The following is a 17,441-nucleotide window of genomic DNA, read 5'->3' as shown; positions in this document are numbered from 1 at the left end:
AACATACGGAATAAAAATAAATAATAGGGGGAACAAATGTTAAAATAAATTTAGTTTGAAATGCTAGTGGTAAATGAAAGCGAGGGGTAAGGGATATGGTATGTATAATCTTTTTTTTCTCTGTTATCATTTTATTTCTTTTTCTAAATTGATGCAAATGTTCTAAGAAATGATGAATATGCAACTGTGTGATGATATTAAGAATTACCGATTGTATATGTAGAATGGAATGATCTCTTAATGTTTTGTTTAATTTTTTTAATTAATAAAAAAAGTTAAAAAAAAAAAAAGAAAACTACAAAAAACTGTTAAAAGAAATCACAGAAGACCTAAATAGATGGAAGGGCACACCGTGTTCATGGATTGGAAGACTAAATATAGTTAAGAAGTCAATCCTACCTAAACTGATCTACAGATTCAATGCAATACCAATCAAAATCCCAACAACTTATTTTTCAAGAATAGAAAAACCAATAAGCAAATTTATCTGGAAGGGCAGGTTGCCCCAAATTGCTAAAAACATCTTGAGGGAAAAAAAACGAAGCTGGAGGTCTCGTGCTGCCTGACTTTAAGGCACATTATGAAGCCACAGTGGTCAAAACAGCATGGTATTGGCATAAAGATAGATATATCGACCAATGGAATCGAATAGAGTGCTCAGATATAGACCCTCTCATCTATGGACATTTGATCTTTGATAAGGCAGTCAAGCCAACTCACCTGGGACAGAACAGTCTCTTCAATAAATGGTGCCTAGAGAACTGGATATCCATATGCAAAAGAATGAAAGAAGACCCGCATCTCACACCTTATACAAAAGTTAACTCAAAATGGATCAAAGATCTAAACATTAGGTCTAAGACCATAAAACAGTTAGAGGAAAATGTTGGGAGATATCTTATGAAACTTACAATTGGAGGCGGTTTTATGGACCTTAAACCTAAAGCAAGAGCACTGAAGAAGGAAATAAATAAATGGGAGCTGCTCAAAATTAAACACTTTTGTGCATCAAAGAACTTCATCAAGAAAGTAGAAAGACAGCCTACACAATGGGAGACAATATTTGGAAATGACATATCAGATAAAGGTCTAGTATCCAGAATTTATAAAGAGATTGTTCAACTCAACAACAAAAAGACAGCCAACCCAATTACAAAATGGGAAAAAGACTTGAACAGACACCTCTCAGAAGAGGAAATACAAATGGCCAAGAGGCACATGAAGAGATGCTCAATGTCCCTGGCCATTAGAGAAATGCAAATCAAAACCACAATGAGATATCATCTCACACCCACCAGAATGGCCATTATCAACAAAACAGAAAATGACAAGTGCTGGAGAGGATGCGGAGAAAGAGGCACACTTACCCACTGTTGGTGGGAATGTCAAATGGTGCAACCACTGTGGAAGGCAGTTTGGCGGTTCCTCAAAACGCTGAATATAGAATTGCCATACGACCCAGCAATACCATTGCTGGGTATCTACTCAAAGGACTTAAGGGCAAAGACACAAACGGACATTTGCACACCAATGTTTATAGCAGCGTTATTTACAATTGCAAAGAGATGGAAACAGCCAAAATGTCCATCAACAGAAGAGTGGCTAAATAAACTGTGGTATATACATATGATGGAATATTATGCAGCCTTAAGACAGGATAAACTTATGAAGCATGTAATAACATGGATGGACCTAGAGAACATCATGCTGAGTGAGTCTAGCCAAAAACTAAAGGACAAATACTGTATGGTCCCACTGATGTGAACGGACATTCGAGAATAAACTTGGAATATGTCATTGGTAACAGAGTCCAGCAGGAGTTAGAAACAGGGTAAGATAATGGGTAATTGGAGCGGAAGGGATACAGACTGTGCAACAGGACTAGATGCAAAAACTCAAAACTGGACAGCACAATAATACCTAATTGTAAAGTAATCATGTTAAAACACTGAATGAAGCTGCATCTGAGCTATAGGTTTTTTTGTTTGTTTGTTTGTTTGTTTTGGTTTTTTTTGTACTTTTCTGTCTGGTTGTTTGTCTTTTTTTTTTTACTATTATTATTTTTATTTTTTTTCTCTATATTAACATTCTATATCTTTTTCTGTTGTGTTGCTAGTTCTTCTAAACCGATGCAAATGTACTAAGAAACGATGATCATGCATCTGTGTGATGATGTTAAGAATTACTGATTGCATATGTAGAATGGTATGATTTCTAAATGTTGGGTTAATTTCTTTTTTTCCGTTAATTAATAAAAAAAAAAAAAGGCCATCGGTGTCTTTGGGGAAGGCTTAGAGGAAGATTAACAGTATAAATTTGTGGCAGTGTAACAGGGTTCTCCCCCAAAGGGACCTGGCCTCCCCTTCATTCAAGGGGCTCTGGGTCTGTGAAATGTCTCAAGTCTGCAAATTGATTAAGGGGCCATGCCTCTCTCTCTTTGTAATTCAAGTTAGACTTCTGTTCACTTGACCTAGAACTCTTTTCCTTATACAGCTCAAATAAGAATTTAGTAGACTGCCCATCTATTTACTTCTAGGTACCCCATGACCTACTAGCCAATGCCACAAGTCTCTGCAGGTCAGATTCTTTTGACTCCTGCTTTCAGTCTGCTGTCCATTATGATAGCCATGTCCACCTTGTCTTTGGCAAATAAGTGCTGCCACCTGGTTTCTGCCAACTTGGAATCCAATCATCCCTATTGTGTTTAAGGATTCCAGCTCAGTGACAGCAGTTCCCACAGATATCTATCTGATCTACAGAGAACGGCAATTACAGAGCTCTTCAGGGATGTTGGAGCTAGTCTCACAAATTTATTTCTCACAGTTCTGGTAAAAGGGTATTCTTCAGACATTCCTGGGATGTATGAGCAGGCTTTCCATGATAAATGCACTCTAACATTCCAATCTCTCTAATCCATTGGATCTCCTTATCTACATTATGCCAGGGCAGTTCTGGCATTTCAACCTCAGGTAATGTCAGCCTCCTTTTGAGCCATGTTTCAGCCAGCCATTCAAACAAACTGTTAATGCCTTTTCTAACCCATCGAGCTATAACTGAATGCAGAATGTCTGCTTAGTGGGCCTATATCAGTAAATTCATCTTGATACAGCTTTATATTCCTCCCACCATTATCCCACACCCTTAAAATCCATTGTCACACATATTCCCGATTCCTGTCTATATAAATTGGAAAACTCATGCAGTTCATTTGGAATATAGTGGATATCCTCATAGGTGACACTTTGTACCTCACCTTTTGAGGCCTGTTGGGAATTTTGTCTAGTTATAGGTCTGGAAGAAATGAGGGGGCAGTGGGAGTAGGTCATGAAAAGAATTAGAAGTATTTTCTGAGCAAACTGCTTCCAGGGCATTTACCGGCAGTTTCATCTGGTGAAATGTGATTAAACACTATAGGGTTAATCCATTCAGGTGGAGGATGGGTGCCCAACTTCTCAGGGCAGGCTGGGGGTGAGGTGGTTATGTCCTCAGGGCAAACTATTACAGGGTTATTTAGAAAAGACTCAGCATGGCCTAGGGTTTCAATCTCTCCCTCCACATCATTATCAATCTACATGTGGCCATCTCAATTTTCAGGGTCCCACTCCTTTCCAATCAATGCCTTCACTTTAACGGCAGACATCATGCAAGATTGAGATTTCAATTTACGTTGAAAAGTTGCGACTCTAACAATAAGATTCTGAGTCTGATTTTTGGAGATCTCAAGTCTACAGGACTTAAAAGATTTATGAGTTACAGGAAATATGATTTTCTTTCACGGCACTCATAGAACATTTACATCTGTCATAAGGCACGTAAACTTATTATGCCTTTCCCTTATTAATGTATATAGCATACAGCCAACATCTCTATACCTCCTATGTCCAACAAAACTCCATAAATGTGTAAAAAACATTATCTCCCAGAGCCTGATGTCATACAAATGAAGAACTAGAAGAATCCAATGGTGCTATTTAGACTGTCTCTTTTGCCACCTCGCCCCATGGATTGGCAGTGTCATTCTGATTATGGGAAACATAGTGCTTAATGCTTTTGAGTCCAGTCAAAGTAGAAAATCAATTGCAAAAACCCATTTTTAAGATTCTGTTTCTTAAGAACCACTCCTGGTACCAAGCTGTATTAGGTAGGGTTCTGTAGAGAAACAGAATCAGCAGGAGATATCCGTAGGTATAAAATTTATAAAAGTGTCTCATATAACCATGGGAACCTGCAGCGCTGGTTGTCCTGGCCCGCCCTCATGATGCAGTCCCCCAAGCAAGGTGTGATCTGGGCAGGGTCCCCTGCAGGTGGGGGCCCTGGCTGCAAACAGCAAGGACTCTCACTGTCCTGCAGACCCCCAGAGCACTTAGCGGACTTTGCTTTTTGCCACCCAAGCCAAACCTGCAGGCCGGCCTGTGAGCACCTGAGGGCAGGCTCAGAGGCGGACCCAAATTAGTTGTCCAGTGGGGAGGGGGGGGGGCAAAGGGGGACACGTGCATGTTCGCAGGTCAAAGGGCCGCCAGACCATCACACCAGCTGGAGAAAACCTCACCCACGGGCTTTTGGCAACATCCTGCAGTGGAAGAAAGTTGTGTTGAGTTTAGGAACAAAGGAAAGTTGAGGGAGAAAGTAGAGATGGAACCAAGTGCAACACACAAGTTTTAGAAATTGACCTTTATTTGTCGTACTAAAGTCTGTTTCACTTTTGATACAAAGTAACATTTTAGTACAGAAAATCCCAGTCTGCCAGTACCTGTCTGCTTCCATGTACCACCCTCACTGCCTGCACAGCCTGTGGCTTAGGGAAACCAACCCCCCCCCCAGGGCGCTGAAGGTGATACAGCACCGAGACCTACTCTACAGTTTTTCTTAACTGTTTGAACTAGAAAACTTGTACCTGTAAAACAAAGGGCAGCACTGAGGACTGAAACTTGTTTTTGAAGAACTGTGCAAGAAAATATATCCCTTTTTTTTTTTTAAATGTCAGTAATGGCTAAACTACAATCTAGTGTCTAGAATTATAAAGAATAAAATGCGATCAAAGATTTCTTGCTTGGAAAATGAAATGTTAGGGCCAGTAGGAAAATAACAGGGCACACTCCCACGGCGCTCACGCGGAGTGCAGTACAGTACCTACAAAGGGGATGCACAGCTTAAGGGGGAAACTCATCGTTATCTGCAGCCAGAGACACCTGGCACCAGAAGTGCAGACACACCCCAATCGGGGACATTCATGGAGCTCATGGAGCGCGGTCCATGCCGAGGGGGACCGCGACCAAGACTAAAGAGGCCCCAGGTTTTACTTTCAGATTTGTGACGGTGCCAACACTGCTTGCCGTGTTGCCCTCAAAGCCCTCGACTCAAAGGCTGAAGCCTGGACGTTTCATGGAAGGAAGAACGGGCGGGCTCGCTGTACTCTTAAAACCGAAAATGCCAAGACCTACCCTGCGGAAATTCCACCCATTGGGGCTGTCACAGACTACACACCCTAAGGAGGACCCGATGGCACACATGGGCCCTGGCTGAACACCGTGCCCAGAACCCAGCTATATCATCGTGAGCCCACGAAGCGCTGAGGGTCCACATGGACGGCTTAAATAGTAAACACAGGTGGAGGAACAGATAGGACACGGAAGGCAGGAGAGGAAGCGAGAGAGGCAAGCTTGCAAGACTGCCAGGGTAGTCTCTCCCCCGGCCGGAAGCAGCGGGAGAACTGCTGTCACTGGCAATGGACTCCACGAAGGCACTGGATCTGCCAGCCCAGATGACCTGAGCACCCGTGGTCGCGATGTCCTTGCCAGAGAGGTGCCGCCCAGCAGCAGGGAAGGCTGCCACAGCCCTGGTCCCACGAGAACCTCCCAGAGCAGAGCAGCCCCCGATGAGGTTTCAGAGCCGATTTGCCAAAAGCAGGAGGAGCAAGACCAAAACGACAGAGGGGTCGGACAGGTGGGGCGTGGCGTGGCGTGGGGTGGGGTGGGGGGCTCGGCACCAACAACATGAAGCCATTCAAGTAAACAGAAACCATCAAATACTTAGAAAAAGGCTTGTAAACGTGTGATCTGGAAGGTTCTCTTTGCAGCATCTCTGATTGGCTGGCGAAAGAAAGGCTGGTGTTGAATCCCTCCGTCAAGTCTTCTGTAGTGCTTTTTTTGTTTTTGTTTTTTTGTGTCTTAAAGCACAGAGGTGAGAGGAGAGCGGTCTGCTGCCCAGGCCTGGATCCGTCTGGCTGGTGTCCTCCGTCCGTCCACAAAGCGGGTGCTGGTTTTTGTGGGATCCTTCCCCTTCATGCTTATGTACAGACCTCCTTCTGGTTTTAGTTGCTAAAAAGAGCTGAGCCACGTGCGTCCGTTGGCAGAGTTGGTGCAGTCACTTCCAAGGACGACTTTCCCCTATAAGGAGCAGGCTGGGATCCACAGGACTTTGTTCTGTTCTTGATTGACCATTGCCAGGATTTGGGTGCAAATGCTCGAGAGGGCTCCTCCTTGGACAACCCCTGCAAAAGAGCCCCCACCCCAGACATAACACATTCAATTCAGACCAAGAGACTGTGTTTTTGAGACCTTTTCTGTCTGCTTTGGGCTTTTTGGGCACCCCTGTCCCAAGCCCACCCCCCTTTTCCACCAAGCAAGAGGCAGGGAAGGTAGAGTGGAGAGTGGAAAGCAAATCAGTGCACTTGTCGCCTGTCCCTCTGATCAACAATTCAAGAAATGACTGGAAACATGGGCTCTGACTCACCCCATAATGTGGGCAGCCGGGACCCGACCACACAGAGGTACTGCCCACCCAGCACCAATTACACCCTGCGCTTTGGAAAGCAGTAGGGGGGGGGGGGTGCACAGGGGGAGCGTCGTGTGGTCCAGTCGGCAGAGAAATTCTTAAGGGACCTTCGGTGAGTTTGAAGAGCCCGGTTTCTTGGGCCCAGGGAAGATTCCAGCCAGGCCAGTGAAATGCATCCCACTCTGTCCCAGCTCTGCTCTGCAGGCCTGCAACCCCACGGGTCTGGTGGACACTAGATCGAGGCTACTCAAAAGCACACTCCCCAGGACAGCGCTGGTCGGTAACCTGTCCAGCTGCAATGGGCGCGTGCAGAAACCAATAGCGAGTGTTTAGAAACTGCCACAGAAATCTGACACAATTATTTTATGTCAACTGACTTTAATAAAAAAAAAAAAGTGAGGGCTTATGTTTCTTAAGTTTGGGGTATTTTAAAGTTTCATTTCTCTAGTAATTCATTTTTAATGCACTTAACAAAAGTATTGGATTGTGCTGGACTGGAAATTAAAAGACACACATACACACACAAACACCAATCCTTCACCGTGGGTCACGTGAGGAGAACTGTACTAGATCAACGACGACATACATCACAGTTTAAATAAATTCGCCACCCTCTCCTCACTGTGACTGAAACAGTAACCCCTACAGAGGACTGATTTTATGAACAGGCTGAAAACTGGAGGTAAAATGGCAGCAGGTAAATTGTAGCTGTGGTTTTCTTGTTTTCTTTGATGTTGTTTCAGAGCCCAGAGATGGGATTTTTTATTCCCCGCATGACACAGCTGAAACTGGCCACAGACATGGCAGGTGGGGTATAGACATACCCACTTCTGTCCTTCTAAGAAAAGACCAGATGGCGACCTGGTGCCCAACTCAGAACATTTTTCATTTTCATTTTTAAAATCTGCCTGGTGGTATGAGTAAAAAAATATGGATAAAAATAATAGGGGGGATAAAGGGTAAAATAAATTCGGTAGACTGAAATACTAGTGGTCAACGAGAGGGAGGGCTAAGGGTTTATGGGATGCATGAGTATTTTTTCTTTTGTATTTCTTTGGAGTGATGCAAATGTTCTAAAAATGATCATGATGATGAATATACAACTACGTGATAATTGTGAGCCACTGATTGTACACCATGTATGGACTGTGTGTGTGATCTGTCAAAATATATATGTTTTTAAATGTGCCGGGTGGTGCCCAGTGAGTGAAATCAGGACGTCTCACTGGTAGTGAAAAGAGCTTACACGACCACACCTGATGAGTGCCTGGGGAGCGCTGCTACCACCACTCCCGAGAAAGATGCCCCCGGCGAAGCTCCCACTTCCTCCTCGCCATGCCTGGGTACACCTACCTGTGAAGTACCTGCCGTACTCCTGCTCAATCTTCTGAGCCGTCTCAAACTGCTCTTTGGAATGCCTCTGGGTCACCTTGTCTCTCAGGTAGACAGGGTCTCGCTGCTCCCTGTCGGGATATCCAGGGACCAGGCTAAGCCTCTCGCCCCTCCCAGATCCTCCTCTTCCCTTGTCTGGGGAATTAGGGTCACCCTGGTGGCAGGGCCAGGCTGCAGGGTCCTCATGCACCCCTCATGAGGCACAGCAGCAGCCTGCAGGCCACGTTGGGGGCTCTGGGCAGAGCGCACAGTGGTGGGTGGCTCGGTGCATGCACACACCAGCTGGGCCCCGAATGCAGGTACCAGAAGCTTAGGGGCACAGAAAGGTAGAACAAAAAGGCGCCTTGGTGAGTGCACAGTCAGCCCCACCAATGCGGAAACTGCACCTCCATGCAGAGGCTTGTCACACTCACGAGCCAGCCTGTGGCTGAGCTGGGTCTAGCCTGGGTCTCTTAGTTCTTTGTGTCCTTCTGAGCTCCAAGCTGAGCAGCAGAGGAGGAAAGGGGGACAGAGAGGTGGGAAGGAGCTGTGCAGACAAAGCTGGGCATGCCTAAGGAACTGTGGCAGCCCCCAAGCAGGGCTGAGGGGATGGATGGAGGAAGAGGTAAAAGGGCCCGTGGGGGGCAGGGTCCCTTCCTACACGTGCCTCTTGCCTCGTTTCCCCCACCCCCGCAGCTCAGGCCACCAGCCCCCATCCCAGCAGGGTCCAGGCTGAGCCCCGGGAAGTCTGCTGCGTACTTGATGTGCTTTGCACTCTTGTAGTGGATGAAGATGACGATGGGGTAGATGTGTACGTTATGGAGCCGCTCGATGGCGTGGGGCGCAATGTCCAGGAGGCAATGCCGGTTCTATGGGAGGAAGGGTGGAGGGTGAGCGCCAAGGGCAGATGCAAGGGGGCTGGACCTCCGAGGGCAGGTGTGCGGTGGCTGGGCCTCTGAGGGTACCCTCTTCCAGCTCCTTGCAAGTCCTGCCTCTCACCTTCACTCAGTTTGACCTTACTGCAAAAACAAGCACGTAAAGTTCTGACCATGAACAAGGCAGGCAGAATCGATCTTTGATGGAGACCACACATGGTGCAGGGTGCGGGAATCTTACCCAGGATAATCTCTCCCCACCAGCTGCTGGCCGGGATGATGACCGAGGCTGGGAGCTGGACCTGGACTGAGTAGGGTCTGGACAACCCAAGTCCATGCTTCTTTTCCTGCCTTTGGCCAGGTATTGGGAACTTCTCACATCCCTACCCCAGCCCAGAACCTTATTTCTGCCAGACTGAGCAATGAAAAGTTCCTGGAGGGAAGTTATGTCTTGGCACGGCTGTGACTGAAATATGTTCCTTGGGTCGCCTGAGCCTCCAGGCTGAGTGGGAGCAAAGGACCACAGCCTTCTAGCCTGGGCCACACCCGAAGCTCCACCGAGGGGTCCCAACCATTGGGGAGCCCAGGGCACCCCAAATGGAAGACTTCAATGGGACAATATGTGCTTAGAGCTGGACAAAGCCAACTCTCTCACTTAATAGGAGGAAATCAAAGGCCAGAGAGGTGGGCCAACCAGCCCAAGGTCATAGAAACCAAGGACACGTCTGAAGAAGGTCCCATGTCCTCTGTTCTGATCCTCCAGTCAGGTGTCTTTCCAACACACCTTGCCGAGCTGCCCACTCTTCTTTCATATTGCCTGGTAAATGGGCCTGAAAGTACTCAAAAGCATAAAGAGAGAGCAGTGGCTCTTTCCCCCTCCCCAGAAGGACTGGGACAAAGATGTGTACCCTTTGCCCAGACAAGGCACGCAAACATAAAATCCTGTGCACAGGGCCGGCAGATACTCACAGGGACCCTGGTTTAGAATTCCCTGCGAGAGGTTCTTCTCTAGAGTTCAAAGCTCTCATCCACCACCTCAGACAGGGAGAGGCACAAGTGTGCAGCTGACTCCTACAAACTTTCCCAGGGGGTAACGTCATGTCTATGAAAGCAGAAACACTCAGAGACAAGACCCGCCCCAGCGACAATGGCCAGTGAGCGTGGGGAGCAGGTGAACTCTGCCTGGCAGCATGTGGATGGCTCACGGAAGGTCTGGGGGAGGGGGGGAGGGATGGGGGTGTCTAGAGACCACACAGGGCAGGGACATAAAAGCCGAGGGGCCCCTCCAGGGCCCTCCACTCCTGACACTCAAACAGAAGCCGTCCCTGCAGCCTGATGCGAGACATACCTTTTCTGTGATCTCCTTTATAGAAGCCACCGTGGTCACGTCAAAATGTCCACTTCTTCGCTTGTAGTCGACAAACAGGCAGTCTTTGACGCCCCGCTCGATAGCCTGCTGCGACGCCTTCATCACCTCTACACGGCAGGGACCCAGCAGTCAGGACAGCACGCCCTGAGCGCCCTCCCAGGCACTCAGCCCTGCTGAGCCCTCGCCACCTGCCCTGGCCCCAGAGGAGCTGCGAAGAGCACTCTCCAAAGTCCTCCAGGGATACACTCACTGCCCGCTCCCAGGAGCCAGGGCCTGGGGCTGCAGGCTGACCAGACCCGGTCTTCTGCTGCCCGCCCTCTAGGGAAGGCTCTGGACCACCGCGCACTGTGGCCCCGGGGCTGTCACAGGGATGGACACGGGCCCGGCAGGCACGGAGGGCACTCCTTACCAAGAGGACATCTGCAGAACTTGCCAGGCGCCTCGTTCACCAGCATCTCCTTCACCACGTCGAGCAGAGGCCCCAGCACCAGCACGGGCCTCAGAGCCGTGCTGTCCACCTTCTGGACCCGCTGATAGGCCAGGCTGCTCGCCGGCTCTGAAGGAGAAAAGGCACCGGCGTCACGAGGGCCCCGGCCGGCGGCGGAGGGGCAGGGGCGCCCACGGCTCCACTGCGGCCCTCCCCACAGGCCCACCTCACACACAGATCCAGCTCATCCCTGGACGCTCACAACTGGCCTCCCTGGAGCCAGACCACAGTCGTTCCTGGACACCAGCCAGGTGCTCCCCCTGCTCTGTGAGGAGTCTCCACCACCCCTTCCGCTCTCGGATGCATCCCTGGGGGTCTGAGGCTTGCTTCACTTCCATCCAACAGCCACTCAACTCCTCCTCAGAGACAAAACCTGAGCTTTAATCCAGCACACCTTCCCTGCCTCCAGGCGGGATCACGTGACCCGGATCTGCCCAGCGGGGTGCAGCAGCGGCAGCTCCCACCCCACTACCCACCCCCACCCCAGGGAATGAGGGTGCCGGAGCCAGCCCGGAGCACCCAGGTGGGGACAGGCCTTAGGAAACAGCCCCAAGACAGAGACAGAAGGGGCCTGGGCTCCTGGACAGCCCCCAAAACACAGCTGCCTCCCCCAGACCACCCACCAGCTCAGGCTTTTTCGGGGGACAGAAATAAGCTTCCCATCACGTTTAAGACAACTGTTATTTGATCTCGGCTAAAACAGTCGAAGCAGCATCCTAAGGGGTGCACGCAGGGCACTCTGCCTCCCACCAAATGGACATAAAAGCCCTTTCAGGGAGATACTGTGCCTTAAAAACCTGCCGGCAATTCAGCCTGTGGGAGTCCTTCGCAGGAGCTGGGAGGTAGAAAGGAGAATGAGACGGAGGTATTTCTTCCCTTGGCTGCTTATCTTTGAGGTTGTCTGGATCTGGCTGCACCCCTCATCACTGCTTCTCTCAAGAAGGCTATTCTACACGACTCCTTAGAATGAGTTACTTAGCCTGACTGCGACACGCTCTCAGTCCTCGTCTACACCCCTGTGGGTGCACCCCCCCATAAGCAGGGTCTCCTGAAGGTGACATTTTTACTGTAAGGTCTGGCCCAACAGAATGGGAATTACTGGAGGCCCTATAAAGAGAAAGTCACAAGTGAGGAACCAGAAGCAGGAACTCAGCAGGGAAACTGGAAGAAATGAATAAGGAGAGGATACGGCCATGTGGCAGGAGCGCGAGGGGCTCCGAGGACCCCCAGCAGCCAGCAGCAGAGCACCACGGTCTTCAGGAAGAAAGCGCGCTTCTCCAGGATCTGATGTTGAACTTCTGGCCTTTGAAACCCTGAGCCAATAAATGCCTGTTCTCTAAGCCAACAAAAAAAACCAAAAAAATCCTGCAAGCAAATATCTTCTTTGTATCCCACTGGTACAAGACACTGTGCTGCATTTCAGAAGCACAAATAGGATATGAAGCATAATCACTGCCATGAAAAAGCTCACCCCCTAACTTGAGTCATGAGATGACTAGATGGGAAAAGTAAGACAATACAAGAGCTGCCCAACCATTCTAAGCAACAGAAGAGATTCCAGATAGGGGTAGAGGGTAAGACAGACACTAGGGGTTGGGTATGAAGAGGCCACCGGAAGGGCCCTGGAGCAGATGGGATGACAGTTGTGTCCAAAGGTGGACCAAGGGCCAGGGTGTGGGGATGGGGGTGCGATGGGGGGGGGCAGAGCACATGGCGGGGGCGAGGCACTTTGCATCAGACTCCCCGAGACTGGCCGCACGGGTAGACCTGAGGGCAAGGCTGAGCCAGTGTCACTGTCACGCCGTTTTTGACCAACAACTCCTCCTATCCACTTGCATGGCCCTTCCCAACCTGAGCACCAAGTAACAAGATGATCTGCTTTAAACAAAAGCAGAGGCGTGGCCTCACTCTCTCTAAGCCCAACCCTGCAAGTGAAATCATTGCCCTCCCCTCTATGTGGGACATGACATCCAGGGGTGAAAGTCTTCCTGGAGGCATGGGAAATGACTCCCAGGGATGAGTCTGGTCCTGGTACCATGGGATCAACAATGCCTTCCTGACCAAAAGTGGGGGAAAAAAGTGTCACAAGTAAGGTATGAGTGGCTAAGAGTTCAAATAGAGTTGAGAGGCCACTCTGGAGGTCATTCTTACACAAGCTTCAACTAGATATTGCTAGTTATCATGGTTTGCCAAACCCCAACCAAAACCATTCCTGCCAAACCTAAGGAACACCTAGAGCTTTATCTGAGATTCTACAAAGGTTCCAATCACTGTGATTACTTTCCATAAACCTACAACCTCCAAACAGGTCCCTAGACCAGATAAATCCTGAAAACTAGAGGGCGCAGTTTCTCCAGAAAATCAGCTAGTTCCATCTCCCTATTCCTTATTATTGACAGCCCCTTCCAACATAAAAAGTTAGAATGGCCATAGCCCAAATACCCCTAAAGACTGGGAGAAAGATCAAAGGTAATGGTAGAGTTATACAGAGAAGGTAGGGTTTAACAAATGAATATGAGTGCTGAATCATACTGATACTTCTTTCAGTCTCCTGTATCTTAGAGCAGCTGGAAGTAAAAACCTAAAATTGTGGAATGGTAACCCATACCAAACTCTGAAGTCTGCTCTACAACTAATTGTTGCCATGTGCTGTGAAATGTATTGCTTTTTTGTATATATGTGACTTTTCACACAAAAAAAGAAAAGAAAGCGATGATAAATAAAAGTGGAAGGAGAACGCGGGGGGTCAAGTAAGTTTGGGAAACACCACATTCCACATTCACCATCTTAGAACCCATGCACTTCTGAGTAAAGTCCTTAGGAGTTCCAGCTAAAGCACTTCCTCCAAGAAGAGATGAATATGGCCTCTCTTTAAAACAAAACAAAACAAAACAAAAAACCACCAAGAAGATTGCAGATAAAGCTAAAGTTCTCTCTGATGCCCTTTTCCCAATCCTGGTTTCTGAATGGCCTCTTCAGAGGTAACTATTATTTGGGGATGGAAGCATATTCTTCCAGTTGTTTTGTTACTCTCACTCATTGATTTTTATACACTCATTAAACTAGAAAATATATTGTGCATGTGTTTCACCAAAATTGCCATGATAACACATTCTGCAATCCTCTCCCTTGGCGTTCTGTTTCTGGAATGCATACATGTTGATCCATATGCATCTCATCTATTCCTTGTAAATACCCCATTGCATGGAAACACTACATGAATTTGCATCCATTCCCCTGATTCTGGACATTAAGTCACTATTTCCCTCAACTTACTGGGACAAGAATCATATTCTCCACTACTGTTAGCATGCCACACTGGGGGGCACCCATTTAAAGAATGCATGCTCCTCTCTGAACAGTTTCCATCAGAAGTCCTCATCATTACGTTATCACAGGGCTAGATGGCAACTTTCAAATCACTGATTCTAACCAGATGAGTTAGAGGTCCAGAGAAGAAACACAGCCTGCCCAAAGTCACAAGTAATTGAGCAGAGGCTTGATGTCAGCGGTTACCAGCTTTGGTCCCTCCTGTAATGGCCTTCTTGAGAAGGAAGCATCAGCCCTCTGAACATACTCCAGAGACACATGGGTACAGGTCCCTAAGAGGCCAAAGCCAAGGCCACCCACTGACCTGTGTGGTGGTGAAGAGCTGAAGCCCACTAGGGAGCCCATGAAGGTGGGACCATATGCATGAAGGTGGAAGCATAATCATGAAGCAGGGACGAGGAGGGACATGCATGGCAGCTGGAAGTAATGAATTACAGGAGGAATCCAAAAGCCATGGATGAAAAGAGAAATACCTTTCTGAAGGCATCAAAGAGCTGCTGAAGCAGCCAGGATCTGAGATGCAAGTTCCTGGGGAGAAGGGAAGCCCAGAGCACTAAGCCTACCTTCAACAGAAATGTTTTCCCCATCTGAGCATCTGCAGACTTTTGGAGGGAGAGTGAGAGGCAAAGAAGCCAGCAGAGCTTTCTGGCAATCACAAAGGCAGGTGAGACCAAATGCAGTTTAGGGCTGCCAAGGCAGCCAGGGGCTGAGGGACCATGACTCCAGACAGAGGGGAGAGGAAAAGATTCAAGTCTGATACTCACAGGCTGTCCCTTCAAGCCATTTGCCAAATTCCTCAGCTTTGAGGAGCAAGAAGCTGAGAGTTAAGAAAGTCACTAGAAGGCAGCAGAAATCACTGCAGTCTCATGGTCTGGAGGAGACAAAGTCAGGGAATCAAGGATTCCGAGTGAGGGAGGGCCCTAGGTGACACCCCAGGCTCCTGATGGGACCACATGTGAGATCAGGGTTCTGCACAGCAGCTCTGTCTCTGCTTGGAGTGAGGCGACATGCCACCACTGGCTGTCGACAGAGAAATGAAATCCCCCCTGGAGGACATGGACATTATTCAGGGCCTCGGCAATTTCCAATACGCAGATGCTGACATTTCAACCGAAATCCCAGGCATTCCAGGAAATGGGGCTGAGAAAAACAAAGACAATTGAAAAAGACACACAGTTAACCAGACAGAGTGATGAAATAATCATTAAAATGTATGTGATGACTGTTATTCAACATTGTACTATAAGTTCAAGCGAGAGCAATTAGGCAAGAAAAAGAAATAAAAGACATCCAGATTGGAAAGGAAGTGAAACATTCACTATTTGCAGATATGATCCTATATCTAGAAAGTCCAAAAAAAACTACAACAAAGCTCCTAGAGCTAATAAATGAGTTCAGCAAAGTGGCGGGATACAAGATTAATATGCAAAAATCAGTAGTATTTCTATACATTACTATGAGCAATATGACAAGGAAATTCAGGGAAAAAGTCCATTTATAATAGCAACTCAAATTATCAAATACCTAGGAATAAACTTAACCAAGTATATAAACGGCCTGTATTTAAAAAACTACAAAACACTGCTAAACCAAACAACCCCAAAGAGAGGTATGGAAAGATCAAAGGTGATGGTGGAATTATACATAGAAGATAAGACTTAACAAATGAATATGAATGCTGAATCATTAAATTGATATCTTTTAGTCTTCAGTACTTCAGAGCAGCTAGAAGTAAAAACCTAAAATTGTGAAATTGTAACCCATGTCAAAGTCTGAAATAGGTTCTACAACTAATAGTGGTGCTGTACTTTGAAATTTATAGCTTTTTTGTATATATATGTTACTGTTCACAAAAAAAGAAGGAAAAAAAAGTTGACTGTGATGATAAAAAAGTATTTAATCCCTCTAGCCTCCTATATTCTGGAGCAGCTAGAAGGAAAAATCTGAGAGGATCATATGGTAGCCCACGACAAACTCTGGGATCTGTCCTGTAACCATTTGTTGAAGAGTGCTTTGAAAACTATTGCTTTTTTATGTCTTTGCTTTGTATATATGTTATACTACACAATAAAAACAGTTAAAAAAGAAATTTACCACCCACAATTGGGTTGGTCACATCTACATGGATAATCAAAAGGCTCCCACCCAGCAACATTGAATGCAGATTAAAGGACATGGCTTTTCTAGGGTATTCCACAGATTCAAACCAGCACAGACCATTTACATTTAATACGATTCTTGGTATAGTTAAGTTTAATCTATCATCTTAGTATTTATTTTCTATTTGTCCCAGTGTTCTATTTTCTTGCTTCTCTGCCTCCTTCTGGATTAATTGAATATTTTTATGATTTCATTTTGTCTTCTTTGTGGGCTTATTAGTTATAGTTTTATTTTATTATTTCAGTTGTTTTATGGTTAATAGCATATGTATTAACTCTACCAGTCAACCTTTAAGTGATATTATACTACTTAAATAGAGTATAAGAACCTTATGATAGTATAGTGCTATTTCCCTACCTCTCTAACCTTTATGGGATTATGGTCATACATTTCACTTATCCATATGTTATAAACCACAGGATACATGTTATGTTTGTATTCTCCCCTTTGGGGTGCATCGCTCTGCATTTTCCCATAAACCAAGCTTGTTATTTGTGTTTTCCAAATCCTCTATACTTTTCCTGACCTTTTTACCTGATTTATTTATTGATTTTTGAGAGAATGTTAATCACCCACTATGATAGTGGATCTAATTATTCCCTATAATTTTATACTTTTTTGAAGCTATGCTATTGGGAACATAAAAACAGGGAACTTTTGCTATTAAAAATCTTTTTGACTAGAGGATTAAACTTTTTATCAATTAAAAACCAAAACCAAAACCAAAACAAAACAACACAAAAATACTGCTAAAAGGCATCAAAGACCTAAATAAATCAAAGGACATTATGTGTTCACGGATTGGAAGACCAAATATTTTTTAAGATGTCAATTCTACCCAAATTGACTTACAGATTCAACATAATCCCAATCAAAATTCTAACAGCGGACTTCTGGAGAAGATGGCGGCTTAGTAAGATGCATGGGCCTTAGTTCCTCCTCCAGAACAGCTGCTAGGGAAGTAGAAACGGTACAGAACAGCTCCCGGAGCCACGACAGAGACCAAGAAGACAGCGTACCCCATTCTGGAACGGCTGACTGGCTGGGAGAACCCGCTGCGGTGAGATCACCGAGG

The 17,441-nt window shown here is 46.6% G+C and overlaps 1 protein-coding gene across 4 annotated transcripts in view; it reads right to left on the bottom strand.

The window, feature by feature from the left end:
• Nucleotides 1–4,656: 4,656 nt before the first annotated feature.
• The window catches only part of DLG5 (discs large MAGUK scaffold protein 5), a 139,652-nt gene continuing 126,867 nt past the window's right edge, over nucleotides 4,657–17,441 (bottom strand). For all 4 annotated transcript variants that reach the window (XM_077124782.1, XM_077124783.1, XM_077124784.1 and 1 more), the window contains exons 28-32: nucleotides 10,799–10,945; nucleotides 10,369–10,496; nucleotides 8,905–9,014; nucleotides 8,128–8,237; nucleotides 4,657–6,490 (exon numbers count right to left, since the gene is read on the bottom strand). In XM_077124782.1, the coding sequence (XP_076980897.1) occupies nucleotides 6,387–6,490; nucleotides 8,128–8,237; nucleotides 8,905–9,014; nucleotides 10,369–10,496; nucleotides 10,799–10,945 (599 nt within the window). In that variant the 3' untranslated portion in view covers nucleotides 4,657–6,386. The remainder of the gene's footprint in view (nucleotides 6,491–8,127; nucleotides 8,238–8,904; nucleotides 9,015–10,368; nucleotides 10,497–10,798; nucleotides 10,946–17,441) is intronic.

The sequence above is a fragment of the Tamandua tetradactyla genome, chromosome 13 (assembly GCF_023851605.1).
Source record: "Tamandua tetradactyla isolate mTamTet1 chromosome 13, mTamTet1.pri, whole genome shotgun sequence".
Classification (NCBI taxonomy): domain Eukaryota; kingdom Metazoa; phylum Chordata; class Mammalia; order Pilosa; family Myrmecophagidae; genus Tamandua; species Tamandua tetradactyla.
This window is presented reverse-complemented; position numbering and strand designations above follow the sequence as displayed.